We start from the raw sequence: 14,683 nt of genomic DNA, 5'->3' as shown, positions 1-14,683 counted from the left end.
CTTGGGTGTTTTTGGCTGTGTGTTTTGGATGGTTGTCCTGTTGGAAGACCCATGACCTGCGACTGAGACCAAGCTTTCTGACACTAGGCAGCACATTTCTCTCCAGAATGCCTTGATAGTCTTCAGATTTCATCGTACCTTGCACACTTTCAAGACACCCTGTGCCAGATGCAGCAAAGCAGCCCCAAAACATTACTGAGCCTCCTCCATGTTTCACCGTAGGGACAGTGTTCTTTTCTTCGTATGCTTGGTTTTTGAGTCTATGAACATAGAGTTGATGTGCCTTACCAAAAAGCTCCAGTTTGGTCTCATCTGTCCAAAGGACATTCTCCCAGAAGCTTTGTGGCTTGTCAACATGCATTTTTGCAAATTCCAGTCTGGCTTTTTTATGAGTTTTTTTCAGCAGTGGTGTCCTCCTTGGTCGTCTCCCATGAAGTCCACTTTGGCTCAAACAACGACGAATGGTGCGATCTGACACTGATGTACCTTGGCCTTGGAGTTCACCTTTAATTTCTTTGGAGGTTGCTCTGGGCTCTTTGGATACAATTCCAACGATCCGTCTCTTCAATTTGTCATCAATTTTCCTCTTGCGGCCACGTCCAGGGAGGTTGGCTACTGTCCTGTGGGTCTTGAACTTCTGAATAATATGAGCCACTGTTGTCACAGGAACTTCAAGCTGTTTAGAGATGGTCTTATAGCCTTTACCTTTAAGATGTTTGTCTATAATTTTTTTTCGGATGTCCTGGGACAATTCTCTCCTTCGCTTTCTGTTGTCCATGTTCAGTGTGGTACACACCTTTTCACCAAACAGCAGGGTGACTACTTGTCTCCCTTTAAATAGGCAGACTGACTGATTATGAGTTTGGAAACACCTGTGATGTCAATTAAATGACACACCTGAGTTAATCATGTCACTCTGGTCAAATAGTTTTCAATCTTTTATAGAGGTACCATCATTTTTGTCCAGGCCTGTTTCATTAGTTTGTTTTTTAAAATAATTATGTTAATCAACAATTCAAACGTAATGGCTGTTTTTGATTATTTAATTTTCAATAAATTTTTATTTATTGTTACTTTTGTGAGTTTCAAGTGATTTCAGTGAGAATTGTGGGTTTTTCCTTCTTTAACTGAGGGGTACCAACAATTTTGTCCACGTGTGTAGGTGCCCTCCACAGCTGCGAGTGTGACTTCTTTTGGAGTGACACTCGGTAGTGTAGGGGGAGTGTGTAAGGGGCGGTTTGGGATTCAGCCCGGGCCTGATCAGGAGCCAAAACTAGAAGCACCTGGACACAAACAGAAGTCTGAGGAGTCACAAGCAGAAGGAGATTTCCAGAATCACCAGAAGAAGCTTCTGGAAACTGTGTGTCTCTGATCACCTGCAGCGTCGATGCAAAGAGAAGAAGAAGCTCTGCAGCCTGACGGTGAGTTTCACAAACTCAGTCTGATCACTGCAGCTGATCTCCAACCAGCTGACAAACCCAACAACTGAAGCAAAGCCTCAGACAGACTTTACAATCATACAGATCTGTCAAACGCCACACATTCAGATGTTTAAACTCTCTTTTTACATTCACTAACTTGTTGCTGATTTGTTTACTGGTGTCTTTATTTCCTTCATCTGTCCAGCTTTGACCCTTTTCTGAACTAGAACAGAGAAAACTACAGTTTATTCATTCAAACTAGTAAAAATAATGAGGATAAATTAGTGATTAAAGACAGAGCAGATAATCAGACTGAGATGTTGATGTTGATCCCTCATGTTCCACTGATCTGTCTGCTGCTGCTCAACACGGACTCTCAGAAAACTTGTAAAATCCATTTTTGTTCCTTGAATGTTTGCTTGATGTCAGCAGGGTGGGGCCTGGCTAGTTCCTGGATGGGAGAAGCTGGGAATAGCAGATAGATGCTGGAAGCTTTTATCTGTCCAACCTGCAGAGGGCGCTGCTGCTGCTGGACTGGAAACAGCCTGAAGAACCAGAGAAGGAATTATTCTGAAGATATGGAGAGAAAACACACAAGTAAACAGTGGAGCAGCTACAATCAGTGATTTTAGACACTGTTGGCTGATTTCATCTGGAAGATATCAGATAAATGGAGGAAAATGTTCAATATTTCACATTAAAACAGCATGAAAGTGAATTAGTGAGGCAGGTTCTCAGCTGTAAGGACATTAAATGCTCCTTAAAAACAGAATTTACAAAGTGATGTTGTGGGTCTAGAGGCTCAAAGTGTGACATTTACCAAACTGTGTGTAATTATGAGAGTCAAATATACGAATGAAGCAATGAAATGGGAAAATTATTTGAAATTCTTCAAAGTTTCAATGGATTAATTCAATCTAAAAGACATTTTAATGAATGTGGAAAAACAACAGGAAGTTGTTTAAAGCAAAGACACAGAAAAAACAGGAAGTGATCAAATCCAAGAAGAGACTAAAGGAGAGCAGAACACTAAAGTATTGAGCTTCCACATTGAAATGAGGAGTGGATTAAAGTCCACAGCAGCAGACAAAGAAGAAGATGAAGCCACAGAAGGTTTGGATTCCTCAGGTGACATGTAGAGTGTAGATTCCCTCTCTGACTGTAGTTCCTGTAAAACAGCTTCTCAGGACATTTAGTGTTGAAATGGAGTCATCACTTCTGGGATTGATTCTTCTTTATTCTTCCTAAAAGCTTCATATTTATAGAATTAGAAAGAAATGGAAAATGTTCCCAAACACACATTTTCACCACAGACTGATCCATCAGGTTTCCTGCTTCGTTTCCCTGACAACAGTGACGTTACGGCCGTTCCTGTTCCTCAAAATAGTTCTGCTTTTACCGTCTTCATGTTGCAGCTTCTTTTCTCCGTCTGAAGGTGAGTAAAAGACACTTTAAACTGTTTTTATCTTTTATATAGGTATGTCACAATAAAACTGATTTAATCATTCATCATATTTTAACTCAAAAACAACGCTGTTGTGACACAACTGGAATATTAAGTGAAAAAATCTTTTTTAAAAATCTTCAGACATTTTTGGGTGTTCCCAACCAGCAGAAGTTATAAAACTGACGCAAATACTGCTGAAATAAAAGTGTTTTATAAATAAATGTCATTTCATGGGCCAGACCAGATATTGGTACCATCTCGGGTCAGGACAACCTGGATAAAGATTATGAATACTGGAAGCATGTCCTTTGGTCAGATGAGACCAAACTAGAGCTCTTTGGCCATGAAATGTTGCTGATGTTTGGAGAAAGAAGGAAGAGGTGTAGAACCCATTGTATTTGTTCTCAGTTCTAAATATGAATTGTTCTTATTAGTACAACTTCAGTGCAACAGTTGTAGGATGGAAATGATTAACATTTGATTTTAAATAATGCATGTTTAACAGTAGGACTGTGTGGACCATATCTTTCTGTATAACAAGGATCTCCATTCACACTCATGACTTTGGAGTATCTGTATGAAGGTATTTCAGGTGCAAAATGTTTGAGCACCTGTAACATCGAATTTGTAGTTGTGTACATTGAATTTGTATGTGTATCAGCAAATCTGGTTTCCCACACTCTATGAGTTGTGTACTTGTAAAATAATTTCTTGTATGTGTCGATTTTTTTTCTTCCCACAAATACAACACAAAAATACACATTCACAAAATCGTAATTACAGGTGCACAAATCACATTCACAGGTGCACAAATCATATTTACAGGTGCACAAATCATATTTACAGGTGCACAAATCCTTCTCTACAAGTCACATATTTCAACACTGACACGCTCACATTTTGCACCTATTGTTGCAGGACACTAAGTGCAAAACATACTTGTGCACCTGTATTGTACAAAGTGAAGTTGAAGTGAGAATTTGAATATGTGCAAATCTGAATGTGAACTTGTGCAATAAGTATGTGAAATAATTTACCACGAAAATAGCTGTGTCCTCTAACACACAAACACAAATTGCTACTTACAACCACTCGAATCCTCCCCACAAGTCACACATTCTCTGTTTTCTACAGGTGCAAATCAGGAATCGTACTTCCGGTCCCGCTGAGATATTTGGTGCAAAACTATAAAATGATCCGATCTGTGTATAAATTCTATGCTCTGAGATTGACAGGCTTTTCGGCCAGTCAGAGAGACGCTTTGCCCGCCCAGCCAATCAGAGGTTTTTATTCCATCCGAGGTCGCTTTACCGACTTCCAGGTGTGGAATTTCACGATGGAGAGAGTGTAGGCTTTGATTTCAATATACTAAGAGGAATGGATAAGTTATTTGAGTCATTGGGAAATGCGCATTATAGAGATTAGAGCAGACCAGCCGTCCAAAACAAGAACTGCCTACACTCTCTCCATCGTGAAATTCCACACCCGGAAGTCGGTAAAGCGACCTCGGATGGACACAGGAAGATGTTTTGTATAGGGGGTGTCTTGAAGAGCTTGCTGTTTGTTTTTGTAACAGCTTTCTTGGGTGGGTAGGGTGTGTGGGTGTGTGGGTGTGGGTGTGTGTGTGTGGGGGGGGGGGTCACCACTGCCAGTGATGCTTGGGTTCTCAATTTGGTTTAGTTCTTTTTTTGCCAGTTTTTACCTGCCTGCACTTTTTCACTGCAGTTCCTGCTTGAAGCTGTTATGTTACTGTTCACTTGTATTACACAACCTCTTTATTTAGTTCTATACTATGGTTGACCGCTTGAAGTTTTTGAGTTGGAATGTTAAGGACCTAAACCATCCAGTTAAAAGGAAAAAGATTCTTTCACATATTAGACACCTTAAATTAGAAATAGTTTTTTGCAGGAAACCCACATCCATAATTCAGATAATAGCCATCAACTGTCAGGATGGCACGGGCAACAGTTCCATTCCTCTTTCCAAGCCAAAACAAGGGGGGTTTCAATCCTTATTAATTAGGGTGTTTCTTTTGAATCACACAGTGTGGTTTCTGACAAGTCTGGGAGATATGTGATGGTCTGTAGTAAATTGTATAATTCTTTGGTGGCACTTGTGAATGTCTATGCTCCTAACTCGGATAATGTAGCTTTCTTTGAACAGCTGTTCTCAACTTTGCCAGACCTTAAAACTTACCGTCTCATACTTGGGGGTGATTTCAATTGTTGGCTTGACTTAACTTTGGACAGGTCATCCACCAAAATTAGCACAATTAGGAAATCTGCTTCCTTTATCAAAACTTTTCTTTCTGATTATGGCATTTGCGATGTGTGGCGCACTTTGCACCCCAATGATAAAGAATATTCCTTTTTCTCACCAGTTCATCATACATATACCAGAATTGATTACTTCTTTGTTGACAAACAGCTCCTCCCACTGGGGCCTGTTTCACGAAGCAGGTTCACTGAAAACTCTGAGTTTCTTAACCCTGAAATGAGGGAAACTCAGAGTTTTCCGTTTCACGAAACGAGGTAACTTAACCCTGAGACAGAGGGGTAACTCTAGCCTGCTTCACAAAGAGGGGTAACTTCAACTCTCGGTCAGTTACCGCAGTAACAGACTCTATGACTCTAACCTGCTCGCCAGCAGGTTTATCTGAGAAAACCTCGAGTTTCTCTCTGTCTCCGCCCTCTTTCAGCCACACACGCTGTTTCATTTCCTCATTCATTCAGTCAGTAAGCGAGCGAGTTTTGGCGTAGAACAGCTTTTATTAACGATCCAGTGGATAAAGGAGCAGCATTACTGCACAGATAATTAAATATTCGTCGGTAGATTGTTATCAGACCGAGCATAAATGTTCTCGCATTTCCGGACAATTATCGGTTTGAGCGGTACCGTTTCGTAATCGTTTCAAGTCCATAATCTACATAAACAACCTAATCCGTCCTTACATTTACATTACCAGCCGCAGTCATGCTCTCACATCCAGCAGATATTGTGTGTTGCGCTGCGGTTCTTTGGAAATGGAAGTTTTTATATAATGTAGGAGATGCAGAGCACTACAGTAAGACAACTGTATGCAGGACAGTCAGAAAAGTTTTCCTGGCTCTGAAAAGGCTTTTACTCATCATTGTGGTTTTCCTGGACACAAACCTGTCACAGCATCAAGGAGGATCCATGGGATTGCAGGTGAATGATGTAGAGATCTGTTAAATTTTAAATCATATTCTGTTCATGACATTGTACTGCAGCTTCAGACTGGGATTAGTCATTTGAATTTCTTTTAGGATTTCCCACTATGATAGATGCACACACATCCCCATCACAGCTCCCTCACATCATGAACAGGAAGTCCATTCACAGCATAAATGTGCAGGTAGGCTACAGGTAGACTGACTACTGTTTCTAAATGTTAAATACTGCATCATAGTTCAACATCTGTCATTCTCTGCACTGTCAGATCATATGTGATGCTGCATGCATCATTTCTAATGTGGAGGCCACGTGACCTGGGTCTGTTCATGACTCCAGGATTTATGGAGAGTCTAACCTGAGCAACAGACTGCAGCATGGTCAGCAGCCTAAAGATTTTCACAATAGAATTCTCTTGTCTCCCTCCTTTAATATACTCTGATGTATCCACTATACATTACAGGAGAGTTTGATGGCCTTCTGCTGGGTGACAGGGGTTACCATGCCAACCCAGGCTGATGACCTCATACCCTGACCCTGAACCAGGCCCCCAACAGAACTTCTACCGGACTCACTGCAGGACCAGAGCCCGGGTGGAGATGACCATAGGCCTGCTGAAAGCCCGTTTCCAGAGCCTACGTCTCCTCAGGGTGACCCCTGAGAGGGCCTGTGATATTACTGGGGCATGTGTTGTTCTTCATAATATTACCACTATTAGAGGAGAGCAACACCCTGTGTCAGTCTGTGCAGTGGAAGCTGAGGAACCATCCTGCTGCTGTCCAGCCATGCTCTGTTAAAAAGGATGAGAATGTGCAACACTTCAGTGTAGGCTAAATGTCACACTCTATATTCCATCCAAAATCTGAATGGGAAGCGAACTATCAGTAACACACCTCTGTATAAAACTTAAACTACCATTTGGATAAATCTTTGGAGTGTTGCCTACTTACAGTTACAAGGTCTGTTGTGGTGTGAAGGGGCCAAAAGACAAAAAAGACACAAAAGAGAACTAAATAATCATATGTACACACACACACACACACACACACACACACACATATATATATATATACATATACATCCATGACCTTTTATACCACCATTTTACAGGCATCTACTTTCTTTCTGTTGGCTGAGCAGAAGTCTATGTTAGTTTAAATAGGCTTAATTATTTAACAGGACATGATATGGATGCAGACATTTAGGCTATGTGTGGATAAAACAACTGCACAGTCAAACAGCCACTTAATATTTAGGCTACTTTACAATGTAAAACATGATCAACATGAAGTACCTCCATGAGATAATGCCGAGGTCTGACCCGTTTGAACAATATTTTTATAGTTCATCTTAAGCTGCTGCCCCGTGCGCTTCTCCCCCGCGGGATTTCACCTAAAAGAAATAACTTAATATTCTACCATTCAGACAGTTATTCCCTGTAATATTATTACGATTACAAAGGACTACATTTAAACTTACGCATTGATCCGGGCTGTTCTCCACGCCGTCTCTCTCTCTTTTGCAGCTGCAGCGGTGTTGCACTTCTTTCTAAAAACGTGTTCAAACTCGCCATATGAGCGCGTTAAAAACTTCCAGTTCAAAAACGCAGCCTTTCGCTTCCCCGTTTCCATGGTGACTCGTCGAATCGGGGTTCTATTGATGCTGTCTTTTCAGAGTTGTGGTGCACGCGCTTAACTCCGGGTCTAACTACTCCGAGTTGATTAAACCAACTCAAATCAGCCGTTGTGAAACCGAAAACTCAGAGTTTTCTATCTCAGAGTAGATCAACTCAGAGTTGCGGAAGAAACTCAGAGTTTCTTGAACCTGCTTCATGAAACAGGCCCCTGGTGATATTTTCCCAGCCTGTGCTCTTATTTGAGCTGCCTCCGGTGCTGCACAAGTTGCAGTTAGTTGCAGCTGCTATGAACGTTCCAGGTAAACCAGATAGCTGTTTGTAGCACTGAGTTGGTGGCAGCACAGAAAGTAAGTTCTGTTTTGTCCCAGTTGTTTGACAGAGTTATGTCAGCATCAACAGTGAGGAACAGCACTCAATGCTATTTCCTCCTGGATGGGATCTTTGTTGCCACATAGTGACCACTTTGTAAGAGAGCCCATTTTCTAAGTGGTGGTTCTGACAAGTCTGCATGGCAAAGTACCCCGATTTTTTACATTCCAAAAATGATCCAATCTGGTCAAGTTTCCAATTTTACATCCAATTTGTTTGCTCAAACAGATTTCATGCTAAACAGAACAGATCTACTGAGTTTCATGCTCAGAGCCAGGGTGCTTTGGAACATTTCCTTTACCCAGTGATGTCATTTGGTTTCAGCATTCGATGAACTAGAAAGTTGCTGGTCTCTCCGGGTGTGCAGTGTGTTTGGAAGACATGGTGGTTTATTCATGCACTTGATGGGTGCATGTTAACTGTGTGTGTGTTCTGTTTGATAACTGCTCTGGCCACAGTAACTATCAACTTGACAAAATGAGAGTTTGCCAAGGTCACTGTAACATACGTTGGGAAGATGGTGGACCAAGACCAAGTCCACCCATAGCCAAGATCTCAGCTGTGCAGCAGTTTCCCCAACCAGAAACCAAAAAGGAGCTGAGACGTCTTTTGAGAATAGCAGGTTATGTGAAAAATTTGCATCGTTAGTCTCCCTGCTGACAGACCTGTTAAAGGAGAGAGCTGAGTTTATCTGGACTCCACAATGTCAGGAGGCATTTCAAGGAGTAAAAGCTCTGTTGTTTTTAGCTCCAGTGTTATTGGCAGCACAGAGAGATGCCAACCAAGTGGATGCTGGGTTGTTGTTGTTGCTTTTTGTAGGAGAATGCCCTGAGCGTGGGTTGTCTTGTGAGTTTCTTTTCAAAGAAGATTAATAAATATGAACTGAACTACTGAGTCACTGAAAAGGAGATGATGGTGCTGGTGTGGGATTTGCAGCACTTCAATGTTTCCATTGATTGTGAAGTGTTGCCCCTGGTGGTTTTTACTGCCCATAATCACATAGTCAGTGTAAAACCCTGCCTGTAGTTTATTTCCTCATTTGTTTATCGCTGGTAACACTCACACACATGCCTCACTCATCCACCAACACTACTGACACTTGGATTCCTCACACCTCAAGCTCATCATTGTTTGTCCTGATATTCCTTTGAAATGAAACATAGATGTGGCATCTTAGACTTGTTTCTCCTCTTAGTCACTGGTTGTGAGCTAGCTTGTGATAAGTGCTATTGTGATCCCCAGATATCTTCTGAATCAAAAAATGAACCAGTTTCACTTGCTGATGAAAATTAATATATCAGCTGTTTCAGTCATGCAAACTGGTGGTGAATTGTAAACTGTGCAGCTGTTTTCACAGTAATTATTCATTTTGTCTGTCGTATCTGTTGGATCTTTACAGAGTGAAAGATGACGACACCTAAAGAAATCCTTCTGGAGAGTTTGGAAGAATTGGGAAAAGAGGAGTTTGACAAATTCAAATGGTACTTGAACCAGGAAGGGGTCCTAGAAGACTTCAAATCAATCCCAAAGTCTCGATTGGAGGAGGCAAACAGGGTCAACAGCGTGGATCAAATGGTCCAGATCTATGGAACTACAAATGCCATTAAAGTCACCAAGAAGGTTTTAATAAAGATGGATAAAATTGAACTGGTGAGGAAAATCTCAGGAACCATCAAAACACCTAAAGGTAAGTCAGGTGAAAGTTAAAAGTGAGATGTTTCAGAGATAACAGGAGAATACATAGATGTTAGAATTATCAATTAACATGATCCATTAATACAAAGTGTCCTTGTTAAACTGCAACCAACAAATCAAATCTGACAAAATCTGGGGACAACACAAAATACATTATCTGGAAATCATTGGATTGAATCAGCCAACATTTTCTGACCTAATTCTTCGTGTCTCCACACACAGGAGACACTTTACTGATCAAAAAACAGAAGAAAACTAAACCACACAAAAACTGCCCCCAAAATTTGACAGAAACATAAAACATTAGATAACAATCTGCACATGAATATGATTAAAGTCAAAATGAATTCAGGAACTGCAGAAAATCGCCCCGAGATTGATCCCAAACACACTTTGTCCATGTGGACAACCAAAGCAAACACACTGCAGTTGGTGTCTCCAGTCTCTTAGTTTAAGGCTTCATTCACACTAATGTGGACATTTTTCGAAGAAGAATATCATCACACTTCACATACTACACTTAAAAAATGACACAACCATCATTTTGCACACCTGTCCACATGACAACACAGAAACGATTGATGTGTATGAGTGGACTGGTTGGTAAAGGTGTGTCCATGTGTGAGTAAGAGACAGAGATGGTGGAAGACAGTGGAGTGGAATTAGTGATCTGCAGTGCATTATACTTTCTATACTTCTAAATGTAGAAAAACACATATTTCTCAACACACACATAAACAAAATGAGCCCCACAGCAGTTAATGGAAAGAAGCCTAATTAGCGTTGCTGCTAACCTGCTCCAGAGGAGGTCATGTTCAGAGTTTAGAATTTAATCATCTGTTAGAAGCATCTTCCTTTCACCAGTTCTTCTTCTGATAATTCTCTTTGATTGAAGCAGATTCTCAGCTGAAGTTTTATCTACAAACCTGTTGATCTGTACATTAGTGACTGCACTGAATGAAGCTATGCAGGAACAATATTTCACAGTGTATGTGTTGTGTTGCCATGGGAGCCCACATGCTTTCACTGACTGATGCAGAAAATTCTTAAATAAGAGTTTCATACTTGGTCCTAAGTGTCTGACCAGTCTGTTCTACACTGCTGGTGCTGAACTTAATAGAACAAAGATTACAAAATCGATTAATCTATCGGTTTTTATTTCAGAAAATATTCAGTAAGATTAATTTCACTTTGGTTTGGCCATAAACCAAAGTGAAATCCTTTATTATGGGATAGTGTAACAGAAATATTGAGTATCATGTCTAAATGAATGAAGTTTAAAATTTAACAGCTCTAGTTTGCAGCTATAAGTTAAAAATAAGCAGCTGCATTGAGAATCACTGAGTAGGAAAATACATATAATAACTGACAGCATTAACAGTTTTCTGCCAGAATTACTCTCTGGATTCATAACTGTCGTTAAACTCTGATTTTAATATCTGTCAAACCCCAGTAAAACCGTTCATCTCTGCTTGGATTCAGTCTGTGTTTGCATCATCCTCTCTGATTTCATGACACAAAGGATGACTTTACCATAAAACCTCCCACCCAGTGAGGATCTGACAGTCCAATAAGAAAAATCTATAACACACCTCCCAGAATATGTTTTCATTCAGACATTTTTAAACAGGATCTTCTCATTTGTGTATTTTTTTTTGTTTGTTTTTGATGCAGAGATTCTGTCCAGGTGTCAAGATAAGCTCAAGTCTAACCTAAAAAAGAGGTTCCAGTGTGTGTTTGAGGGCATCGCTAAAGCAGGACAGAAAACCCTTCTGAATGAGATCTACACAGAGCTGTACATCACAGAGGGAGGGACTGCAGAGGTCAATGATGAACATGAGATCAGACAGATTGAAGCAGCATCCAGGAAACCAAACAGAGCAGAAACAACCATCAGACCAGAAGACATCTTTAAAGACCCATCTGGAAAAGACAAACCAATCAGAACGGTGATGACACAGGGAGTGGCCGGCATCGGGAAAACAGTGTTAACTCAGAAGTTGACTCTGGACTGGGCTGAAGACAAAACCAACCAGGACATCCAGCTCATGTTTCCATTCACGTTCAGAGAACTGAATTTACTGACAAAGAGAAAGTTCAGCTTGGTGGAGCTTGTTCATCACTGTTTCACTGAAACCAAAGCAGCAGGAATCTGCAGCTTTGAAGACTTCCAGGTTGTGTTGATCTTTGACGGTCTGGATGAGTGTCGCCTTCCTCTGGACTTCAAAAACAATGAGATCCTGACTGATGCTACAGAGTCCACCTCAGTGGATGTGCTGCTGACAAACCTGATCAGGGGGAAGCTGCTTCCCTCTGCTCGCCTCTGGATAACCACACGACCTGCAGCAGCCAATCAGATCCCTGCTGACTGTGTGGACATGGTGACGGAGGTCAGAGGGTTCACCGACCCACAGAAGGAGGAGTACTTCAGGAAGAGATTCACAGATAAGAAGCAGACCAGCAGCATCATCTCCCACATGAAGACATCACGAATCCTCCACATCATGTGCCACATCCCAGTGTTCTGCTGGATCACTGCTTCAGTTCTGGAGAAGCTGCTGAGATCCAGAGAGGGAGGAGATCTGCCCAGAACCCTGACTGAGATGTTCATCCAACACCTGGTGGTTCAGACCAAAGTCAAGAAGGACAAATATGATAGAGGAGCTGAGACAGATCTAGACACCAGGAGGATGATTGAGTCTCTGGGAAAACTGGCTTTTGAGCAGCTGCAGAAAGGAAAGCTGATCTTCTATGAGTCCGACCTGACAGAGTGTGGCATCGATATGGAAGCAGCCTCAGTGTACTCAGGAGTGTTCACACAGATCTTTAAAGAGGAGAGTGGACTGTACCAGGACAAGGTGTTCTGCTTCGTCCATCTGAGCATTCAGGAGTTTCTGGCTGCAGTCTACATGTTCCACTGTTACACCAACAGGAACCAGAAGGTTCTGGAGGACTTCCTGGGAAAAGACTGGAAATACTATAACAATGACACTCTGGATGTGTTCATGTACAGAATCATGGAGAAATCCCTCAGAAGTAAAAATGGTCACCTGGACCTGTTTGTTCGCTTCCTTCATGGCCTCTGTCTGGAGTCCAACCAGAGACTGTTAGGAGGTCTGCTGGGTTGGACAGAGAACCATCCAGAAATGATCCAGAGAGTCATCAGCAACCTGAAGAAGATGAACAGTGATAAAATGTCTCCAGACCGAAACATCAATATCTTCCACTGTCTGATGGAGATGAAGGATCTCTCAGTACATCAGGAGATCCAAGAGTTTCTGCAGTCAGAGAACAGATCAGAGAAGGAACTCTCTGAGATCCACTGCTCAGCTCTGGCCTACATGCTGCAGATGTCAGAGGAGGTTCTGGATGAGTTGGACCTGAAGAAGTACAGAACATCATTGGAGGGACGACTGAGACTGATTCCAGCTGTGAGGAACTGCAGAAAGGCTGGGTGAGTCCAGATGTGATGAACATGATCAGCAGTTCAGTTCTTCAGATGTTCTCCAGAACATTCTCATTATTCTCAGTGTTCCACTTGTTTATTTCAACCATCACATTTCAGCTGTGTTTAGTCTCAGATGTTCTTGATGTTTCAAATGCTGTGAAAATGTAGGTTTTTCATTTGCTTGTGTTTAAAGCTGTTAAATTAAAAACTGTTTTATGTTTCATTCTAATATTTGGTCATCTGACAGTTTTTTCTTTTGTGTTTCTTCCTTTGGCTGATGGAGGAAACATGCAGATCTACTGAAACACATAAAGAACTGTAGATGTTCTTGTCCAGATTTTATCACAGCATCACTTTATCACATGTTGGAGGTTCAGACAGTTTTCAGTGAACACACTAAAGTTATTATTACATGAGGAGCGTCTGAAAGCGGATTTTATTCACTCCTCTTTAGAGTTTAAAATATGATCTGAATCATTTAGTAAAGTCTGGGAGAACAGCTTCAATGGATTTGTAGTATTTTTTGAGTTGCTTTTTATTATAAGTTTTTATCCATCTCAAAGATTGATAAGTTGCTTTGCAGCACTAGATAGTTCAACAGATAATTCCTCTAATTTAAACTGAGTATCTAAGTTTAGCTGAAGCAGCTGCTTTGGTCACACATGACAATGATGAGATAATATTGAGGCTGAAACAGTGATTTGGTTTCTCAGTATTACATTTCCAACACAATGAGGAAGAGTTAGAGTCTAGTTTGTTTTTGAGAACAGGTGTAACATGGACACGATGTACAATTTGATCCAGTTTCTCACAGACAGAATCTCAGGTTATCAGAGCAGAATAGTAGAAGTCAGACTGTTTCCAGAAATCTGATTCTCTCAAAGCTCAGAGTTGTGTTTTAATGCAACAAACCCTGATAATGTGTTTGTGATGACTTTATGATGGAAATAGTTCAGCTATGTTGGTTTGTTCTTTGTGTTTCTGCTGAACAAGTTTCTCAGAATCTCAACAAAGAACGTTGAGGACAAAAGTTAACTCAGTCGTCTGTCGTCACATCAGAATATTTCCTGATGTTCATATTAATGATGTTCAGGTGTGATGTTGTCCAGTGATCAGTTTGATTTGTGTAGCGTTTGACAGCAGACTGTAAACGTTGAGTGATGGAGGTGAAGCTGACAGCAGCAGGTCCACAGCAGAGACATCATCATCTTTTAACTGGAATTGTTTATACAAAACCAACAAGCAGTAAAGTCTCAGTAAAACAGGACAGAAAATGTTCTTCTTATCCAGATGTTCTCCTGAGAACTTTGTGGAGTCAGGCGTGGGATCAGAGCACATTGACAGACTGTGGACAGTATGGAGGCCTGAACATAACTCCATCTTCTGTGCTCCATCTGCAGATTCAACATTTACATTTTATGTGCAGTAGAAACCAGAAGTTTACATACACTGTATAAAAACACCTCACTTTTTTT

General features: G+C 41.1%; 3 protein-coding genes across 12 annotated transcripts in view; 2 read left to right on the top strand and 1 right to left on the bottom strand.

Moving 5' to 3' along the window:
- LOC110969967 (NACHT, LRR and PYD domains-containing protein 12-like) overlaps positions 1-14,683 on the bottom strand; it is a 386,884-nt gene that overhangs the window by 234,290 nt on the left and 137,911 nt on the right. The window lies entirely within an intron of this gene.
- The window catches only part of LOC110968364 (NACHT, LRR and PYD domains-containing protein 12-like), a 290,019-nt gene that overhangs the window by 260,301 nt on the left and 15,035 nt on the right, over positions 1-14,683 (top strand). The gene's annotated exons all lie outside the window — the stretch shown is intronic.
- Positions 1,159-13,437, top strand: LOC127531897 (NLR family CARD domain-containing protein 3-like). Its single transcript, XM_051942293.1, has 4 exons — positions 1,159-1,421; positions 1,854-2,856; positions 9,465-9,752; positions 11,435-13,437. The coding sequence occupies exons 3-4, from the start codon at positions 9,473-9,475 to the stop codon at positions 13,216-13,218; spliced, it is 2,064 nt and encodes a 687-aa protein (XP_051798253.1). The 5' UTR covers positions 1,159-1,421; positions 1,854-2,856; positions 9,465-9,472; the 3' UTR covers positions 13,219-13,437.

Source organism: Acanthochromis polyacanthus, chromosome 22 (assembly GCF_021347895.1).
Source record: "Acanthochromis polyacanthus isolate Apoly-LR-REF ecotype Palm Island chromosome 22, KAUST_Apoly_ChrSc, whole genome shotgun sequence".
Lineage (NCBI taxonomy): Eukaryota > Metazoa > Chordata > Actinopteri > Pomacentridae > Acanthochromis > Acanthochromis polyacanthus.
Note: the sequence above shows the minus strand (reverse complement) of the source record. Positions and strands in the feature narration are given on the sequence as shown.